We start from the raw sequence: 22,673 nt of genomic DNA on the forward strand, positions 1-22,673 counted from the left end.
GAGAGGCCCACGCTCTGTCCAGCTTTTGTACCTTTTCTCTTGGTAGAAAAACTGTGTTGAGTCCAACAGAAAACCTAGATAGGAGATCTGTTGTGAGGGGATCAGGCTGGACTTTTCCAAGTTCAGAAGCCACCCCAGGTCTGTAAGGACCCCTTTGGTTAGATCGAGATCCTTGACCAACTGTGTTGGGGATGCTGCAAATAAAAGCAGGTCGTCCAGGTAGGCTATTATACATATCCCCTGGAGCCGAAGAAAGGCCATGGCTTCTGCCAGGACCTTGGTAAAAATGCGGGGTGCAGAGGATAGCCCGAATGGCAGGGCCTGAAACTGAAAGTGTACTGTTTCTCCCCCTAAATCTATGGCAAGGCGTAGAAAACTCTGCGAGGCTTCCGCTATAGGGATGTGTAAATACGCGTCCCTTAGGTCCAGAGATACCATGAAACAGTTGCGGGGCAGAAGAGCCTTTACTGAAAAGATCGATTCCATGCGGAATCTTTTGTATGTCACTGAAGCATTCAGGGGCTTTAAGTTCAGAATCAACCTGAACTTCCCTGAGGGTTTTTTCACTACGAAGATGTGAGAATAAAACCCCCTTCCCTCTTCTGCTTTTGGGACCCTGAGAATAACATCCTGATTCTCCAATTCCCTCAGAGCTTCTAGCAAGGCCTCGACCTTTACCATGCACCTGGGTAGATGCGTGACAAGGAGCCTTTGAGGGGGTGGTCTTAAGAATTCCAAGAGGTACCCCTTCTTATTACCCCTAAAATAAATTGATTGGGGGATATTGTCTCCCACTGTGGTAGAAAGGCCCCCAGTCTTCCTCCCACTGTAGCTGGAATGTCACTGGGTTTTAGGGGGCTGGACAGGAGGGCGAAAAATCGCCCCTCCTCTGCCCCTGCCTTTTTAGGGCCAGGTTTTCTTTTTCCCCTCTGGTTTAGAGGTTTCCCTACGCCCTTGCGGACGAAACCCCTTTTAAGTTTGTACGGGGGTTTTCCGTGTAAGAGGAAAGGATTTTTTCCTGTCCGCTGTCCGGTCTTGAACAGTCTCTAGCCCTGGGCCAAAAAGGAGGTCCCCAGTCAGGGGTATCCCACATAGCTTTATCTTGGAGGCATTATCCCCTGGCCATGTTTTTAACCAGAGGGCCCTTCTGGCCGAATTGGCTAGAGCCGCCGTTCTACCCGACATGCGGACGGACTCAGCAGAGGCATCTGCTATGTAAGTGATCCCTCGCAGCATAGTAGGGAAGGATGACAGAATGGTTTCCTTATCTGTGCCTGCCTCAATATGTTGTTGGATCTGTGAGAGCCAGTGCTCTAAATTGCGAGCCACAACTGTAACTGCCATTTCAGGCTTTAGATTGCCGATAGCCGAGTCCCACGTTTTTTTAAGCAGAGAGTCAATCCTTTTGTCCATGACATCTGCCAAGGCCCCCATGTCTTCAAACGCCAAATCTGTGTGTCTGGAGACCTGGGAGAAAGCGGCATCAAATTTGGTATTTTTATTCCAAAGGCATGCCGGGTCCTCTGAAAATGGGAACCTTCTTTTGAGGGATCTAGATAGAAAGGGTTTTCTCTCCGGATCCTGCCACTCCTTTTTAACTGTTTCCATTAGAACTTCGTGCACTGGAAACGCCCTTCTTTTTGGCTCCCCCAAACCTGAATACATTTGGTCATGCAGGGTTAGGGGCTTTTTATCCGTCTGGATACCGAGGGTTGCATAAATTGCCTTTAAGAGGTCCTCTACCTCATCAAGGGATAATTTATATCTGGAGGCTTTCCTGGACCCGTACTGGTCCTCCCCCTCGGAACCCTCCTGGGAATCGGAAGAGGAACTGTCTGGAAGTTCCCTACCTGTCCCTGAAGGGCCTGCAACCTCTGTCCCCCCTGTACTAGCAGGTTGGACCGGAGCAGAACTCTGTGCTAGAGGTGGGGTTGTATCCTGGGGAGATGGACCCGTGGGAAGCTGACATTTTTCAAAAAGGGACCTAAAAGAAGAGAAGGTGGACGAGAGCTCTTTGACTGAAGCTGCTAGTCCTGACTCCTGTTCAGATTCCCTTTCCCTAACGAGGCAGTCAATACAGCCTTTGCACAACACTTTGGTCCAAGATTCCCCTAAAATGTCCCTACAGGAGGCACACTTCTTTTTAGAGCTATGCGTAGACCTAGTTTTTTCCGTAGCTTTCTAAAAAAAAAAAAAAAAAGGAAAAAAAGGAAAAACAGAAAAGGACAAAGTCAATCCAAAGCTCGGGATACAACCCTGGGAGTACACTAGACCCTTTTTTAAAAGAAGGAATCTGAGCCTCCCCTCCCCCATGGCCACCCAGGGGGTCTGCCCCCCCCCATGATAGAACCATACATTGGGGTGGGGGGATCCTAGATAGAGAGTACCCCTCCCCAGGGTGCTCTTACCTTAGGAATGCTGGAGATAGAGTCTGTTTGAGCCTCAGCTTCCGACATGACTGCAGGTGGCTGCTTACTACAGAGTTCCACGCTGCCTGTGCGCATTCCGAACTCATCTCCAGCTTGTGCCCGGCCCTCCTATCAGCTCCACGACCCGGAACCGGAAGTCGATCGTTTGAGGTCAAGCCTTCATTTCCGCCGGATACGACGTCGCCCGTTGTTCGGCCCGCTCGGTTCAAAGAAAAAAAAAAAGGGGCGGACTGTACCCTTGTACAGGGAAATCTTCCGAACGGCTTGCCAGCTGCGTCCCTGTAGACGCGATAGGAGTCCCCCACGACCTGAAGCCGCGCTCGACTCGGAAGGGGTGGCAGTACCTGGTGAGGTAAGTAAACCGTTCGACCCGCCCGACACGCGGACGTTGGTTTCGAACGGTTTGAACCCAGCTTTCTCCAAACGAAGCCCCTGCTTCTTTCAACCGGGTTCTTTAACGACAAAAACGGCCACAGCCTCCCCGACTGATCGGCCTGGTTCCTTGCACAGTGTCTACCCGCCGGAGGAAACACTAATAACTGAGGTCCGGCAGGGGAAGTAAGAATTTATGGGCTGGCGCAGTGTTTCCAGAGGAAGAGGATGAGTCTATCTCTCATAGTGGCTGTCCTGAAAGACGATTAGGGAAAAACAGTTTTAAACATGTAAACACCAAGTCTGAAAAAGAGGCCTGGTCCTTAAGTGGTTAAAGAAAAAAAACGTCCGATAACAGAAAAGTTGCCCACACAGGGGTTTCAGCTTTCCACAGCAACAATATAAGTAAAACCAAAAATACCAAGCCACCTGGCTCTCTTTAGCAGCACTGCTGCTCAGACTTATGCTTCAGCCCTCTAGGCTCCAGCTTCCTTTTCCAGCCCACAGGCTTAGACCCTCTATCTGCTCTGACAGACAGACCTGTGCAGACATGCACACTTCTCCCTTGCTTGCCTGGACCCCTCAGGAGGGTGGAGCCTAGAACCATGGTTAAGTGTCTACAACTAGCCCAGCACACACCTGACCAGTTAGTATGCTGGTGGATCTCAAAACCTGGAAACAAGACTGGGGATTTCATCCCACCAGGATCACGACGAAATGGCCGTGCTCCAGAGCCCCAAACGGATTTTAGTAAACAATGAGGAAACTGAAAAGCCAGCTTCCTCCAAAATAAGCAAACTGGAGCCCCTCAACCTTCCTGGTTGAGAATCCTCCGTACAAACACTGGTGGGGTACCTCACTACCACGCTGGGTATTGGCAGGGTATTGAGGGATGGATCCATGAATGTGACTGCAATTGTCACAGAGCAGTGGTGTGGGCATTACAGATACAGCCCACAGCGCTGTTGCCATCCGATCTCCCCCCTCCACTGTACAGATCAGTACACAGAGGGGAGATAGGAACCAGCGTAATTTCATAACGTCATTTCACTGAGCAATCACCTGGTAAACAGCCGCGATCAGCAGCCGTTTACCGTGATGTGCCGGGTGCTGTGGACCCGACGATCACGAATGTTCTTGGGTGTGCACCCCAGGGGGCGTATTAGCGGGATTCTGGGAAGATATCACTGTACGCCCTCCCAGCGTTATCCAACCCCCTTATACCGGTCATTTGGCTATGGGCCGGTTGGTAAGTGGTTAACTTATATGCAGCGTACATCATGCGAAATGCCAGGATCAATGAATCATAATCCGGAATTAAGACATCAGGGAGAAATAACCTGAAATATGCAGACAAAACCACACTAATGGCAGAAAGTGAAGAAATAAAAAGTCTTTATGAAGAGGAAAGGAGAGCCCAAAAGATGGCCTGTAATTTATTATTAAAAGTGGTTGTAAACCCTTACAAATCACTTTTCAATACAATAATTTGACCATCAAGCGTATTTATTTTCAAGCCTTCACAGTGAGTACAGTCAGCAGACTAGTTTCGACGATAAGCCTTGTTCACAGCACTCATGCATGTTAAAAAGCAATTGCTGTAATGTAAAATATTACTTTTTACGTTATGGTTTAGACACCCAGATTTAAACTGAGGCTCTTCTATATTTATTGGCTATTGGAGTGCACTGGATAAGCTCTTTATTTAACTGCTTGCATACCATGCCAATTCTGGCATTCCTATCTGAAAATACCAAAAAAAAAGTTAGCTACATACCAAACATGTCACTCTTTAACCCCAGACCATTTGGCTGCCAAACCAGAGGACTTTTTACAATTTGGCCATGCGCTGCTTTAACTGGTAATTGCGCGGTCATGCAATGCTGTACCCAAACTAAATTTGCATCCTTTAGTTCACGTAGAGCTTTCATTTGATGGTATTTGATTGCCTCTGCAATATTTTTTTGGGATATAAAAACAGAAAGACCGAAAATTTAGAAAAAAAAAAAAGAATTATATTTTCTACTTTTTGTTATAAGAAAAATCCAATAAACTCAATTTTAGTCACACATTTAGGCCAACATGTATTCAGCCACATATCTGGTAAAAAAAAAAAAAAAAAATAAGTCAATAAGCGTATATTTATTGGTTTGCGCAAAATGTATAGCATCTACAAACTAGGGTACATTTATCTATCATTTTCGAAGGTCATAAAATGCCAAGATAAAACAACCCCCCCCCCCCAAAATTACCCCATTTTGGAAAGTAGATGCTTCAAGCATGGAGAGTATTTAGCCATTTTTGAAAATGACGAAAGAAAATTAAATTTTTTCTTTTTTTAAAACTTGGCGAACAAAAAGCGAGGTCTGCAAAATACTCACCATACCTCTCAGAAAATAGCTTGTGTCTACTTTCCAAAATGGGGTCATTGGGGGGGGGGGGGGGTTGTGCCATCTGGGTATTCCATGGCCTCCGAAACTGATGAGGAGGCAACGAGGAGCGAAATTAAAAATTGACATCCTTAGAAAGCCTAAGGGTGCTTGGTATTCAGGGTCCCGTACAGGGCTAGGCTACAAAAAAGTTTCACATGTGGTATCCTCGTACTCAGGAGAAGCAACAGAATGTATTTTGAGGTGTAATGTTTAGACACGCCCATGGCATGTTTGAGCAATATATCATTTAGTGACAACTATGTGCAAACTGTGAACTGTCCTGCCATTTTATGCACAACATTTAGAAGCTTATGTCATACATTACCCACTTTAACCACTTAAAGCGGAAGTAAACCCGCTAATTTTTTATTTTTACCACCTGCAAAGCAAAAGGCATAATGAGCTAGTATGCACCGCATACTAGCTCATTATGAAATACTTACCTTAGAACGAGGCCCCGACATCTGGCCCGATCCACGCCAAGGGAGCGGACATGCTCCCTCAGCGTTTCTTCCGGGTATCGCGGCTCCGGCGCTGTGAGTGGCTGGAGCTGCGATATCGTCACTCCCGCGCATGCGCGTGGGAGATTTCATCCCGGCCGAGTCCGGCCACTGCCGGACTTTCAGCCGAGAATGCCCTTGTGCGCATGCGCCGCTGAATACCGAGGGGAATATCTCCTAAAGCCTCATTATAGGCTTTCCTGTAGGTAAAAGTAAAAAAAATGAGTATACATCCACTTTAAGACAAAGCCCTTTCTGACACACTAAATAGCCGCTAGGATTGCTTTTACATGAAAGCTGACTGAAAATAATGATTTCAAAATAATAACCAAGACCGCCGGCATCATTCTGGTATAATCAAAGTCCAGCAACATACCAGTACATTGTTGGTCCTTGTTGGACATATATTGTAATTTTTTTTCATGCAGGCCTGACTCTGCGAATGCTGCAGTTATGCGTGGTATTTTGTAATTGACCGATCAATACTGCACTTGGGTGGGCTGGGTGGCAAAACACAGGTGCTAGCAGGTATCTGGGCTTATGCCCGCTAACACTGCATTTTTGGAAACACTAAACTGCTGGGGACGCTAGTATAGATCTGATCAGATATTGATCCGTTCAGATACTATACCACTAAGGAAGTTGTATGCTGCGTGCGTCGGCGTTAATGGTACTGGCAATAACCTAACACGACGCAGACCCTAACTGACCCTAAAACCTAACTGATATCACCTGCTGGGCGATCAGGGGGTTAAAACCTTTACTGGGTAATAAACGGAGTGTATAAAAAAATGACCTAGCGTCACCCATAACACTTATACGGTGATCACTGGTGAAACGTTAACTAGGGGGAAATCAGGGGGTTAAAACTTTTATTAGGTAGTATATAGGGGTACCCGACGGTGAACCTAAACACCTCCCTGTCTAACAAGCGTCACCTGTGACACCAATACGGCGATACGTGACAGGGGATAAAAGGGTTAATTGGGGGGTGATCAAGGAGTTAAACCTTTATTAAGGGGGGTTAGGGGGTACCCTAGATCTAAAGGGGCCTACCACTAACTGCCCCATCACACATAACAGTCACAAATGACACCAATGCAGTAATCAGTAAAAGAATAAAAACTGCTATTGGTGTCACCGACAGGGGTGCAAAGGGGGGGTTGTAATTTTATGTGCCTATGTGTGCTAGTTTCAGTGTAGTGTTGGTGCAGACTCACTGATGTCTTCTCTCCTCGGGCACCGAAAAGGCTGCACGAGGAGAGATGACATCACTTCCTTTGCTTCTGTTTACATTACAGAAGTAGAGGAAGCTTCTCATTCGTCAGGAGCGATCATGAGACAGGCCATGAATCATTTACCTCCCCCTCAGGACAGATCACTCCTGGAATGATGCCGACCCCCTGGGGCACTGGGCGGCGCGTGATTGCCTCCCCTGTGAGGGGAGTAACATACCCATATGTTACTCTGCCTGCCCATGCCATTCTGCCGCAGTTGATCTGTGCGAGGCAGTCGGCAAGTGGTTAAAATTGTGCACACTTGGAATGGCGTCAAATTTTTGAACTTAAAAATTTCCATAGGCTATGCTTCAATTTTTATTTTTTACAGGTTACCAGTTTAGAGTTAGAGGTCTTGCGCTAGAATTATTGCTCTCGCTGTAACGTTTGCGGTGATACCGCTACCTTTACATATGCGGACGTGACCTACTTATGTGTTTGCTTCTGCATGGGACCACTGTTATGTCTACTACAAGGAATATAAACATCCCTATTAATAGTGTATGACAGGTCGTCTTTACAGCAAGAGCTGGGGTCAATAAGTCCTCCAATCTTGCCTTTAAGGCTGGAAAGCCGGAAAGAAAAAAAAAAAAGCCACAATCTATACTCCGACGGTAAAAACAAAAAAAACATCAATGTTTGCATCTGCCGAGGCCGGACACAATGAGCGTTGCACCCAGCAGCCAAAGGTCATAGACTGCCAAGGACCATCTGGTCCGTGGTGTTTTCTAGGGTAAAATGGGGAGGGGGGTCCCCTACTACCACCTGTAAAAATAATAAAGCGGCTGAAATTTTAAGGGAAAGCATAAAGAAGCGAACGCATATGTAAAAGCATTCTAACCACACACACGAGATATTGCCACGAATGTTCGGGCAAGAGAAATACTTCTAGCTCAAGACCTCCTCTAACTCTAAACTGGTAACCTGCAAAAAAAGTTAAAGTGTAGCCTATGGAGATTTTGGCGCCATGCCACGAGTGTGTGAAATTTTAAAGTGGGACATGTTAGTTATCTATTTACTTGGCGCAAGAGAGCTCACATTATCTAAAAAAAAAAAAATTTTTTTTACCCCCCCCCCCCCCCCCCCATTCTAAAAACTTAGCCCATGGAAAAAAAAAAAAATAATCACATTTGAAAAACGATTGAGCAACTACCATGACAAAAAAAAAAAAAAATGCAACGACTGCAATTTCATTCCCTAGAGAAGTGATGGCGAACCTTGGCACTCCAGATGTTTTGAAACTACATTTCCCATGATGCTCAACTATACTGCAGAGTGCATGAGCATCATGGGAAATGTAGTTCCAAAACATCAGGGGAGCCAAGGTTCGCCATCACTGCCCTAGAGTCTCTGCAAAAAAAAAATAAAAAAAAAAAAATAAAAAAACACTTTTGGTGCATCTGAGTAATTTTCTAGCAAAAAAAAAAAAAGCATGCTGATTTTTACATGTAGGAGAGGAATGCAAGACTTCAATTGGGCTGGAAGTGGTTAATAATGCAACAAGTCTAAGGCCTCTTTCACACGGGGCGGATCAGTAATGATCCGCCCCGTGATGATCCGCTCGCTCAGCGGGGATCGCTCCGTTGTCCCCGCTGAGCCGGCGGCGGACAGGGCGGTCTCCGCACACTGTGCGGGGACCGCCCTGTCAGCTCTCCGCTCTCCTCTATGGGGATCGGACGAGCACGGACCGTGTGTCCGTGTTCATCCGATCCGCTCTGCAGACGGACAGAAAAATAGGATTTTCCTCCGTCTGCAGAATCGGACATTTGCGGAGGCGGACAATAGCGGGTGTCTGCGGATGCTCATCCGCAGACACCCGCTATCCCATAGGGATGAATGTATGGCCCGTATTTCATCCGCAAACGGATGGATGAAATACGGACATACCATCCACATGTGTGAAAGGGGCCTTACTATATATCCCGAAAGGTATTTTGGGGCATTTAGACAGAGTATAAACTCCTGGAAGTCTCTAGAGTACACCATCGCCTGAAGAATGATAGTTAAATGGGTTCCAGTTTCTCCCTCTACAATATCTCAATGGGTCCAAGATATGAAGAATATTGCATATGAGCAGCAAATCTACTTTCTAATGCCATGTTTAAATGTAACCATATATGGAAAAGCTGATTTATTTAGAAACCCTGTAAGGCAGTAGTCATCAACCCTGTCCTCAGGGCCCACTAACAGGCCAGGTTTTATGTATTACCTTGGGGAGATGCAGACTAGAATAATGCAATCACTGAGCAGAAAATTATATCACCTGTGATGTATTTAAGTTATCTTGCAAACCTGGTCTGTTAGTGGGCCCTGAGGAAAGGGTTGACGACCACTGTTGTAATGGATATGTATTTGTAGTGTGTGTTTTTTTTTTTATATGGATCTGTGCTGTGATGATGGCGTGGGTTCTTTATTAAGAATGTGTCCTTTTGCTGCCCTTTGTATAGATGCCGTTAATTTGTACGAAAAAAAAAAAATCTTTAATACAAATCTGACACTATTAAAAATCCTCGGCTGCTCGAACATCCACTTGATAAAATGATGTGAATGTATGCAGTGAAGAGCAGGTAAACAGCCTTACAAATCTAAGCCAGATACCTGATGGTAAAAAGCACAGGAGGTTCCTACACTTATGGTAGAATGAGCCCTCACCTTAAAAAGAGGAGCTTTAGGTTTCTGACCGTAGGCCTGAATGACCAATTGACTGACCCAATTGGCAATGGAATCTTTGAAAGCAGCCTGCCCATTCTTGGGTCCCTTTGGTAAAACAAAAAAAATAAAAAGTCTGATCCTCGGATCTCCGCAGATAAAGACAAATAAACCTTGACTGCCCAGACAAACGTCCAAAGAATGCAGTCTCTCTTCTGTTGAACAAGGCTGAGAGAAAAAAAAAAAAAGGCAAAATAACGTCCTGATTTAAATGAAAGGCAGACAACACTTTTGGCAAAAAGGATGGAACAGGTCATAACACGACTATCATGGTGAAGGATCAAGTACAGTTCCCTGCATGAAAGGGACGCCAACCCAGACATACTTCTAGCTGAGGCGATAGCCATCAGGAAGGCTAGCTTGCGTGAAAGCAAGTCTAATGGAATTAGCTTAATAGGTTCAAATGGTTGTGTCCAACACAGACAGCACCAAGTTAAAGTTCCAAGGATACATACGTGACCTAATGGGGGGGAGGGCAAGCGAGTTGCTCCTTACATAAAGGTTTGGAACAGTGAATGGGAGGCTAAAGGCCTTTGGAACAATACTGATAGGGTGAAACATGACCTCTGATTGTACTCTAAGCCAAATTTGATTTCCACAGCAGGCTGTAGAAAAGAGAATTCTCCCATTCACATAGTTCAGAGGATGCCATTTTCTGTCTACACACAAGGCAATATAAGTCTTCCAGACCTTATGATACATTTTCCTAGTGACAGCTTTTCTAGCATTCACTAGAGTTGACGCCACTGGTCCCGAGATGCCATGGTCACTTAACACCCTTGCTTCAATAGCCATGCCGTCAAAATTAGAGACTGTAAATTGAGGTGGAATTTAGGACCCCGATACAATAGATCGGGGCAACGTGGAAGCGTCCATTGTCCGTCTATTTTGAGTCTCACTATCGCCGGAAACCAGGGCCTTCTGGGCCAGGCTGGTACCACGAGAATGACGAACCCCCTCTATCCCAATCCTGTGCAAAAAATTTGGAAGTTGAGTGAACAGAGGGAAAGCATAAACCAGAGAGTACTGGCTCCATGGAACCATCAGAGCATCTGCTTCATTTACCAGAGCCTCTATTGTTCGAGACATCAACTGCTGTAGCTTGTTGTTGAACCTAGATGCCAATAGGTTGACCTCTGGCCAGTCCCAACGTTGGCAAATTTCCTAGAACACCTCTGGGTGTGGGGACCATTCCCCTGGGCAGATCTGGTGGCGGCTGAGATTATCTGCCTTGCAGTTCCCTACACCCTGGATATAGACTGCCGATCTCTTTGGCAAATGTCCCCCTGCCCAGGCTAGTATGTAGTTCACCTCCTTCAGAGCCGAACGACTCCTGGTACTGCCCTGGTGGTATATAAAGGCCACTGCCGTGGCATTATCAGACTGAACCCTGACAGGGCAGTCCTGAAGCTCCACCATCCAGGACCGTAGGGCCAGAAGTAGTGCCCATAATTCTAGTACGTTGATAGGCAGGGTCTGCGCTGTCCCCGACCATTTCCCCTGAGCTGTGAGCCTATCTAGGGTTGCTTCCAAGCCTGAGAGACTGGCATCTGTAGTCAATACTCTCCAAGTTTCCGGGAGAAAGGATTTTCCCTTTCACAGGTTCTGATCGTGCAATCACCAGTTTAGGCTTAAGCATGCCTGAGGAGATAAGCACATTGAATAATCCAGGCCTTTTCTTCCTCTGTTCCAAGGTTCTAATGAGGTTGAAAGCAAGGTACGTTTAAAAACTAGGGCCCTCCAGCTGTTTTGCGGAACTACACATCCCATGAGGCATTGTACAACTCTGACATTCACAAACATGACTAAGAATCATGGGCATTGTAGTTCCTTAACAACTGGAGGTCTATAGTTTGGTGACTCGTACACTAAATTATGTGTTGCCTGAAGCAATAAGTTTTTTTGGAGGATCCAAGGGAACGCTGGATCTTAAAAGCCTCTGAGGGGGGACTCCCCAGAACTGCAGCTTGTAACCGTAATATATAATTGGTGACCCACTCATCCGGAATAGTTTTAAAATTTTGGCAAAGCAACAGCCTACCCCCCACCCAATGGAGTAGGGGCATCCCCTCAAAGGAGAGATTGGTGCTGGGATTAGAAGAATTTTGTACCCAGGGTTTTTTTGGCCCTGGCCTTGCAGCGTGCCCTGGCCCTAGCTCCCTATTGGCGGTGGAACCTGCCCTGATGCCGAGACATTTTTACCATTGTTTACACTGCATAGTGCCATTTAGATGACGTGTACACATATGAATCTGCAAAAATTCATTTTACCCTATTAAAGCTCTTGTCACTTTTATCTGCCGTCCTTTTGACATGTATATGTAATGTATTCACAAGGTCAATACCATGTATGTGTGTGTATACATATTAAACCTTTTCTACTATGTGCATCATTGTTATGTATTGTCAGACTCCATATGCCAAATAAACTTTCTACTTATTTCACCCCCACAAACCAATAGCATAATTTAAAGTCGCACCTTCTTTTATTGTACCAGGGGTGGAGGTACAGGCTGTGTGCTTCATTTAAAGTCCCAAACTCCCCCTCTATTATTCTAGCTGAGACATTTGAGGAAGCAGTCCCTGGGTTTTTAAATAAGGGATGTCGGGTGCTTTTCTTCAGGAAGTAGATCACTCTTGTCAATAGGGTCTTTCAAACCCTATGCGTTAAGTTCTTGTTTTAGGAAGAGACTGCTGAATTTACGGCTAGCATGTGCCATTTTTTTAAAAACTTTTCATCCATGGAATATAAAAGGGAAAACCTCTTAGGAGGAACAAAAGACCTTTCAGGATGTTCCCAATCAGTGTACACCATCTGTTCCAACAAGGGGTGTAGCGGGAAAGTCTGTGCGACCTTTAGAGGCCTCAGGGATCCCAAAGAGGGTTCAGTCACCTCTGCAAGAGGCAACTTAAAAGCAGAACAAACCATTTTGGTCAGGGTCAGCCAAACAAATGCTGAGCACAGCGACGCTCTTGCGAATGCCCATACGCCATGGTGAACCAACGTGAAATGACGCACCATGGTGCGCCATCATGCAGGTAAAAAACAGCCAGATACATGCAAAAAAGGTACACTTTGCAAACACCCACAGCTAGCCCAGAACTCCCCCGTATGGTCACCACACACAGGTGAGCAGCTTTTAGCTAGCTTGACTAATTGTTACAATCACTGGGACACCCCACAATAAAGGGGTTTCACTTACCAGGCGCAGGACCACTTAGAAACTAAGTGCCCAATCTTCACCTTTCACAGCAGATTCCTGTTACTTGGACCTTCAAGGACTGGGTAACCTTTTCATGTTTAGGGTGCACTCCCTTGGACTTTTACAGCACCCTGCGGTAAATGCCTTTGCACTGTAGTGTCCAGGATTTCCACTCAGCAGGGTCCAGCGCCTGGAGGCCACATTACAGGCAAAACCTTGCAGGATCTTGAGTCTTCTTTGCGAGGCTCAGGTACTATTTATCTAAGCACAAAAGCCTGTATCAAATGGATCCGATCGGTCAATCCCTTAATTCATTATGGAACAATTTCCTGGAGCTCAGAGAGCTCAAACAAACCGTGCCATCCACCTTGCAAACACTGGTAAAAACGAAAGTACTACCTGTATGGGAGGGGTTGTATATGGGATCACTTCCTGTCTGAAGACCTTTGGTCTACTAGTGTCCATTCACCTGAAGAAGTATAACCCAGCAGGTAATGAATATTAGCCTGACTCTGTCCCATGATGTATGAAAAAAATATATATATTTTTGCTTGCACAATTGGATGTCTGAAGTCCGAAAAAAAAAAAAAAAAAAAAACATCCATCATTAAAGCTGAATTAAACAAAAAATAAAATGCTGACTGGTAGAACATTTTTTTTTTTTAACAGAGGAGACCCTATTGGAATAGAGTGTCAAATGCATCTCCTTGCCCGTTAAGGTTTGTGTACAATGAATTGTACATGCACAGCATGCATTTACAACAGGGCTCTGTGCCCCAACAATGTGACTCCTGTGTGCATGCATGGGAGTAAAACCATTGCAACCCAGTCAATTAAGTGACCCAAGTTTTGGAAGACCGGGGAGAAGCTTAAGCACCTGTGACCAACAGGAGTGCTGACTCCACAGCACTGAATGGGCTCACTTGCCAAGTCTGTGCATACAAAAAGCTCCTGGGTCCCTTTTTTGTTTTTTGAGGAAGGTTTATTTCCGCTTTAAGGGCTTATGTACACAGGACAGTTGAAAACCTCTTCTGAACTATGGTGAAAAACATCAGTTTTACATACTGTGTTTATGTGCGTTAGCAGCAGTTATGAACATTTGAAGATAGAAGTGTTTTTTTAAAGAACTTCAGGAGACCCTTCCAAATGTCTAAAATGAATGAAAAAGTAAATTACATATTTTAGCCATTTTGTGAGAGAAGACAGAGCAGCAGCAGAGAGCAGTGTGCTTGTAGATAACAGTTTCATTTCCTGTGTCCCGGCTACCTGGAGCCGTGTTCAAAATAAACGTACTTTCGTGTGTGTGTGTGTGTGTGTGTGTGTGTGTGTGTGTGTGTGTGTGTGTGTGTGTGTGTGTGTGTGTGTGTGTGCGTGCGTGCGTGCGTGTGCGTGTGCGTGTGTGTGTGTGTTCATTTCAAAAGTACGGCAGATTAGTCCGGCGGATTAAGTCCACTGGACTTAGTCTGCCGCAAAAGTACGTGTGTGGGCAGGTAGCTCGTTCGGAAAGTCTGGTGGTTTGTCCACCAGACTAAGTCCGCCGGATAGTCTGATACGTTTGTACGTGGCATTAATGTGACCCCACTAGCAAAGAGACACACCGAATTTCAATTTCCCCTCATTAGCTCACGATGCAGATGCCCAGCTTCCTTATCTTTAACCCTTTGTTTTGACAGCCATTGTTCAAATCTACTTTATTAAGTATATTAAGGAGCCCTACCAGCACAGTACAAATAATTACAGTAAACGTGAACTTGTCAGCCACTTCTCAATATCAGAGGACTTTCAGCGTTTGAGTTTAGAAAAGATCAAATATGAGCATTTTTTTAACTTCTGCTATGTGAATGAGCACAATTATAAAAGTGAAAATACACAAGTTGCTTACTTACACTTCCGCTTTCCTTTGATTGTCACCGGATAGTTTTCCCTTTGCAATGTTTAGGAAGCCCTGTTGTGTGTGCACGCTAATATTTTAGTGGTGTATTTTTATTGAACATAAAGCCTTGATAAACATTTATGCAACAACCATGAGACATACAAGTTAATATCACCATCTTAGTTCTACAGGTTCGACGCTTTCAGATAAAGTAAAAATGGTCTGGTCACTGGTGGTGAAAAAAAAAAATGGAAAAAAAAGGAATGGCAGCAAAGGGGTTACATTATACAAAAAATATACGCAATTTATACTTGGGTAAACACATTCACACAGGTTTGTGTCATTTAGCAGAATATGGTTATACCCAAAAGGAAATACAAGATAAAGAAATTATTAGCTTCACATACTCACCAGTGGTAAGCTTGTAAGAATTCCCTTACAATAACCTGTTTGCTGGCTTGAGACTTGAGAAGTTTTAAAAGATCTTGGGTAAAGCGCTTTACCTGCGCTCTATGAGTCAGAGTCAAGAAACGTTTGGAACCCATCCCAAGAATCTGAACAGAAAAATTAAATAAATAAAACTACAGACAAATATTACTGTATTACAATTAGCTAACATGGTTCAAAGTGGGCACAAAACAAAAAGAAGTGGGAATATTCCCTACAGATAGTTGAAATTTGTAAATGAGTTTAGCTGCATTTAGGTGTGTCTGCATACCCTCAAGCACCTCCACTTTCACTTTTGTTGGTAGTTTTCTGAGCCAGGAGATAGAGTTGTATAATTGTAAAATGGAGTGCAGTGCAAAGCTGGTACTTACCATTGTGTGCACCAAGCTGCATGGTACTGCAGCAACACGATTTGGTACCCACAAACGCACTGCAGTGCACCCTGTGTTTGGGGTGCCATTAACAGTTAATTGGCACCCACATGCTGATTGCAAGGGCAGTGCAGGAAAAACGTGAACGCAATGCGCCTTTCCCACACAGTGTTCTGATGTGAGCCAGCCCTGAGATAGAGACAGAGAGGCAAATGAAGACAAGATGGGTACAACCCCCAACATCCAGGCATCTAAAAAAGGTGAAATTCTGTCTTGACGTATGAGGAAATCAGAACCTGTCACAATAAATTTTACAACCTTACCAGAATGTCAGTGTCCACCTTTGACAGCTGTTAGACCACGTCTGCGAAGAATGAATACCAGTATGGGGGATGTATGAGAACCAACATGCGAAGGAACAAACATTTCAGGAAGAAAAAAGGGAAGAGCTTTATTTTCTGCTGCTAAAAGGCACTGCAGCTTAAACGCAACGAGTGTTTAGCTGCAGAAAGCAGAGCCTTGACAGCGCGATAGATAACGTTTAGATCCAGACAGCTAAACTGTCTGCAACTTTGCTTATCATTATGTATGAATAAATTTCTAAAAGCAGCTGGACTCATGACACAAAGCAAAGTCTTCCAAATGCAACTGAACTCATGAAATTTAGACGTCCATATAAATGTAGACTTACACTTGTTGGGCTCTTATGCCGTTCCTTAGTCACTTTGAAAGTATACTCATTTGTGCCTGTTCTGTGGCCTGCTTAGCACTATTGCAACCTCTTAAAAACTGACGTCAGGACAAACATGATACAAATGGCCAACAGGAGATTGCAGCATGTAAGTATAAAATTAGACAGGGTTTTAAAGGGAATGCATGTCTGAACATCTAGGTCTACTTAATACAAACTCTGGGGATTGGCTCACATGGGGCAGGATCCATTGGAGTCCACCTACTCGAGGGGATCTGTCTGCTGATCCCTGCTAAGCAGGCAGATGCCTGGTCTGTTTTCGCTCCATTGAGGCAAAGTAGACACAGCCCACTCACCTCTATGGATGATCGGATGTAAACGGACCACCTGTTCTTAATGATCTTCTCAAATGTAAGCACAGCCTTTAAAACGCAAGCAAAACTAGAACTTTCTGGCGACGTCAGGGAAGAAGGCAAACTGAACTTCACCACATGTGAAAGAAGGTGTTATTAGTTCTACAAATAACTAAAAAAGCAATTAAGATTCCCTACTGTGAATTTATTTACCTGCAGAACATGTGGCACAGCCTCAAGCAGTTCCATCAGCTTAGTGTAGCCATAATCAGACACACGGCATTGTTTTGCAAAATGATGATGATAGGTTGGTATAAACTTGGTGACCGGCATGATGCACGAGGTTTGATTTTTTAATAAGTCAATCACTTCTCGACTGAACTGTATCAACTGAGGGTTCCCAACTGGGCTCTTTGAACGCAACATCCAAGGATCTATGGGATAAAAATAAACACATTATCAAGACATGATCAGCTCACCCTCCGACTGATTGCATACTGTCTGGCTGATATCCAGCTACACTTCTTTTGTTGTACCACAACAGAAATGCTGACACAGTCGATGTATTGATCACAGTGGAGAAAACAGAAGTTTCTTGGGTTTGGCATTAATTCAAGTAGATTGGACTGTTTACATTGCTATACTGCCACCTACAGGCAAACAGAAAGGTTGTATGCTAGCAATGTAGAACGCCCTCTCTGCTCAACATGTCTACATTTTATGTGTAAAAGTAATACACAACCATTAAAAAAAATAAAAATAAAATAAAAAAGGGGTGGTTGGACCCATGTCCCTCAGACTCAAAGAAAAGATTTTTTCTTTGACAAGATCTAACAATTTTATTTTGCATCCATTGAGTGACACAGGAATTCAGAAACCGTTAAAATTGTCCAAAAGCAGTCCCAACTGGTGGACAGATACAGGTAAATCCAAGAAAACTGTTCTGCCTGCCTTTAAGAGAACGTCAGGGACGATGAAGCGCGTTTGATCGGCACGCTACTGACATCACACATGTTGAGCTGACACTTGCGGCTTTTTTTCCATGAGCTGACAGTCTGCTGGGATCGGGTTTGTTTGTTGCATCCTTACAAGTCATTTTAAGGTAATTTATGATTAATACAGGATTTATATATCGGCAACAGTCTGCGCAGAGCTTTACAACACAAGGGCAGACAGTACAGTTACAATAAAAAGCCGTGATAGTTTGAACGTTTTTTTTTATTTTTTTATTTAGAAATAATAAACCATGAACCTAAATGGGCTTAACTACGTTAGTTTGTTAATTTATTCCTTACTTTATTTGGAGTCATTATCGAGTAGTCATCGCTTGCCTCGGATGCCAGTTTTCCTTGGGTTATCACATGCACCTATGACCAGTATAATTTTTGGTCCACATCATCTGTTAAGAGGCGTATGCTTATTGTTGGTGTTTGGCGGTGGAACTAATCAACCAATTTAGATTGTACCTTTGCATCTTTTGGACTTTGTAAGTGGTTTTGACATATTGGAAGGGCTATTTCATACAAGTATACCACATACTTTATATCGGGAAAACATATGGATTTGTATAACTTATGTGTAATTATATGAATTTGCTAAATTCATAGAAAGGTTATTTTTATTGCATGTTTTTTGCACATTGCACTTTGGACTTCTTAGTCATGTGTTTTTATATTAACTTGCACAACTTTTGGAGAGATTATGGTTATACGTCTATTGCACCTTTGTATTAAATTTTAAAATTGATGGTTAAGCTCTGCTTTTCATTTTTTAAATCTTCACAGCCAGTATCAGTTGGTTAAGTGGCTGTTTGTTTTACATATTACCTTGACCTAGCGCTTTTTTTGAGCTTTGAAACTTGAAAAAGCCTAGCAATTCCAACTGTGAGCTAGTTCATGGTGCTTTAAACCAACCAGCTTTACTTGCCAAGGGAGGCAATAGAGGGACAATAGTGGCCCACATGGATAGTGTTTTGCAGCTAACACAGAACACTTAAAGTGATTGAAAGGGTATGTTTTTTGTTTGTTTTTTTAGAACCTATCATACTTGCCTCCACGTGCAGCTTGTTTTGCATAGAGTGGCCCTGACCTTGCCTTGAGGTCCCCTGGCGGCTCTCGCGGGTCCTACACACATCAGATAACCCCCCCTAAGAGAAGCGCTGTCCCGAGGGGGGTTACCTTTTGGGCACGCTCCCGAGTCCAGCATTCAGCATCCATAGCTGCTGAATGTATGACTCGGCCTGCCCCCTGGGTCACTGGATTTGATTGACAGCAGCAGGAGCCAATGGCTGCACTGCTATCAATGTATCCAATCAAGAACCGAGAACCCCAGGCAGAGTGAAAGCCAGTCCCCGCTGGGTCAAGTCCCAGGGCTCAGGTAAGTAAAATGGGGGGGGGGGGGGGCAGTCACTGCCAGGTGTTTTTTTTCACCTTAATGCATAGGTGTCAAAAACCATGAAATCAGACCACCGAGACAGAAGTACAGTTAAATCACACTATTTTAATAATAAAAAAGTCAATAGAACGTAGTCAATTAACATAGCCAATAGTTCGGTAACCGAAACGGATGTTCAGCAAAGCCAGAGGATCAGGAATCCGTGTAGTGAAACGGCAAGCAGGATCTGTAGCCAGAAGGGATGTCAGCCAACAAGTCTTTAAACAGGAATGCAGGAGATGGTCTCTGATATTGACTAAGGCGAAAGCAGAGATCCTCTGGGCTGGACGGCTTAAGTAAGCAGGACCGACGAGCAGAATATCAACAGCTGAGTAACTGTGGAGAGATAGGAGCTGGCACTGAGCCGACAGCTGAGTGGCCAGCTCAGAGAAGGAAGTGCTGAGCCCAGCCCTCATAATATGATGCATTAAGGTGAAAAAATACAAAGGCTTAAATCCCCTTTAAAGCATTTGTTCGCCCAACACACCATATTCCGGATATGTACCATGTATTTGTATGAGAAAGTATCCCGTTATCTTTGTATTGCTTTAGGTGCAATCCCTGCTGTTCCTATTAGTCCCTCAGCTTTCCTATTAAAAACTCACCACACTAATAAGGAGAGCACATTGTGGTCAGTTCTTAAGCTATGCAGGGAGCTCAGTGTGCTCTCCTGCCATGATCAGCCTTGTCCTGACACGCCACAAAACAGCCATTTACTAGAAGCTCAGTGTGCTGCTGCTTCTCCCCCCAGCTTTGTTGTATAAAAATGGGGGGAGGGGACAAGGTAATTTTTTTTATTACAATTGTTATATCTATACAAAAAAAGTTTTTATTTTTGTTCATTTTAAAATGGATAGGCTGTTTTAAAAATCACGAAGTCTGGAAGGTAACAGAGCTTCATGCCCGAAGCTAACATTACAGGCTAGCCCCATAAGTCCAGCAGGGTCTCACTTTCAAAAGTGAATGCGTAGTAATACATCAATCCATATTAGCGGCTATTCAGATACAAGCTCAAAGTCCACAAATCACCAAAACCTTCTGGAAAGGAAAGAGGAAAACCATGCTTTAGGTCATACACCCACGTAATGACTTAATTCCCTAGCAATTGAGGATCAAGACGCAACCTGCCCCTTCTGGGAAACTTAAGGCAATATGAGCAAGGCATCAGACTGGCAAATTGAGGCCATGACAGACTCGCACAGCTCTAACAAAATCCAAGCAGTGCACAGAAATCTTAGGACATTTCAAAATCCGACAAGAAGGCAGGAAACACCATGTCCTGGTTCAAATTAACCACAGACCACCTTAGGCAGAAATTACATGGTCTCAACACAACCTTGTCCTTGTGGAGGCACAAGAAAAGGCTCCTTATAGTATAACTGCAAGCTGAGACACCCTCCTAGGTGAGGTGATAGCCACGACAAATGTAACCTTTCATGATAGGAGAGAAATATTTGTAATGCTTTGAAACAGTGGCCTCTGAAGGACCAACATACGATTAAGGTCCCACAAAGTTAGTGAAGAGTGTACCAGTGGAACAATGTTAGCCACTCGTTGCACAAAGAGTCTGGCTAACAAGTGGAAGGCAGCAACCTCTAAAATGCATAAAATCAGGTTGAACTGATTACAGTGCGACTAGAGCATCTACTCTGAATTTCTGAGGATCCCTGGGCACAGACTCTGGCGTCTGACATCAAGCATTCTCTACTAAAGACAAATTTGGTGAAACGCTGCCCAAGTCAGAATGATCCCCTCCCTACTTTCGGTTCCGGCGGCACATGGAACGGCTGTAGCCAGATACAGCTCACGCTGCCCTCCTCCAACCTACTGCTTCAAAGCCGGCCAGAGAGTCGTGGCGACCACCACCGCTTCATAGAGGGGGAACAGACCGCTTCGTGGAGGGCACAAGACCAGAGAAGGTAATAAAATCAAACTTTATTCTAAAAAGGACATAGTCCTGGGTACTCACATTTAAAATGAAGCATATGGGCAAACTATAAACAAGGCAGCAGCATCAAACGAACGGAACACACGTTCGTACTACGGACGTCACTTACGGTATCCTTCTAGTCCAATCCTACGCGTATCGTCACTTGGACATGTGACTTCATCAGGGAATCATTCCTGATCGATGTCCTTTTTAGAATAAAGTTTGATTTTATTACATACTTCACTATTGGAGCTCCTTCTTTTCTCCTATGGATGTGAATGTTGGCTTGGGGCTGAGGACCTAGAGGGGACCACCCATACTACCTATACCATCTGCCTGCTGAAAGGAATATCTGCTGTTTACCTTACAGCAGTAAGGTAAGGTAGCCATTGCACATAGTGTGTGGACACCTACTCACGTGATCACTGGTGAAGTTACTGTTTACTCACGGAGCCATCATATGTTGATAACACAGAGGATATATAAAGTGTACGTTCTGATATGGACTGAGAGCTTTTTTTATATAGAAATAGACACTTTCACTATTGCTTCGTTGCACCTTATTGGACATTGAACGATTCATTATTTGGCTTTTTTTGAGTTTTACACTTTTATGCACTATGGACTGAATTACATCGTATATAATATTATATATATATATATATATATATATATATATATATATATATATATATATATATATATATATATATATATATATATTTATTTATTTATTTATTTTTTTGATTTTTTTTTGATTATATGTTAAACAATTTTTGGTACTGAATGCACTTTATTGCCACTAGATGCACTTTTGTGGAAGAAGATTTTTTATGATAGTTTGCATGCGTTTAGAATCAAAATAAGTTTCTGAAAGAGCATCTACTTATTATTGAACAAGATAACAGTTATTGAATGATTATTTGCACATTGTATATTGATAGTTATATCCATATTTATCTACTCTTATTTGTACTTTTAGTGGAGCGCAACACCATTCACCATATATACAGCTTATCGATTTAGGGGAGGGTTTGAACCTTTGTCTGTGTTTTGCTGCAGCCATACTTTCTCGTCTCTATTTTTGCTTTACTTCTCTATCTGAAACATTGTGGCGCGAGGATAATCTATAATTACTACAAGACCACAGAATCACCCAGGCAGAGGATAGGATATCCTCCCTGGAAGATGATACCATGGCATAGTCAGCAGTATTAGCCTTCATAACTGCTGAAAACAGAGAAATATGGGACAAATTAGACGATCTGGAAAAGCGATCCAGAAGAAATAATTTGTGCGTAATTGGCCTGCCAGAATCAGTGATGAACATCCTGAACACAAATCTATGTGCTAAAATTATTCCAGAGCAATTGGGTCTCCGCATACCCCGCACTATCGAACGAGCAACAATGCAACGGTCAGTTCACAGAAACTCGAGCCAAACCCAGACACGTTATTATCAAGTATCTGAATTATGTGGACAAAAAGGCCATCATGCAAGCATGCGCTCCTGATATGTGGAAAGAGCAAAAATGTTGCCGACGGGCCCCAAAATAACAATTCATATGACTTTAGCTAGACATAGCTATCACCAATATTTATACCCCCAACTCGCCAGACGCCACTTTTCAGGACATGGCGACTTGAATACTG

The 22,673-nt window shown here is 43.9% G+C and overlaps 1 protein-coding gene across 6 annotated transcripts in view; it reads right to left on the reverse strand.

Moving 5' to 3' along the window:
• MARF1 (meiosis regulator and mRNA stability factor 1) overlaps positions 1–22,673 on the reverse strand; it is a 502,817-nt gene that overhangs the window by 195,663 nt on the left and 284,481 nt on the right. For all 6 annotated transcript variants that reach the window (XM_077448919.1, XM_077448921.1, XM_077448922.1 and 3 more), the window contains 2 exons: positions 16,871–17,091; positions 15,207–15,349 (listed from right to left, as the gene is read on the reverse strand). In XM_077448919.1, coding sequence (XP_077305045.1) covers positions 15,207–15,349; positions 16,871–17,091 — 364 coding nt within the window. The remainder of the gene's footprint in view (positions 1–15,206; positions 15,350–16,870; positions 17,092–22,673) is intronic.

The sequence above is a fragment of the Lithobates pipiens genome, unplaced genomic scaffold (genome assembly GCF_037356315.1).
Source record: "Lithobates pipiens isolate NorthernLeopardFrog02 unplaced genomic scaffold, aLitPip1_a1.2 Scaffold_22, whole genome shotgun sequence".
Taxonomy (NCBI): domain Eukaryota; kingdom Metazoa; phylum Chordata; class Amphibia; order Anura; family Ranidae; genus Lithobates; species Lithobates pipiens.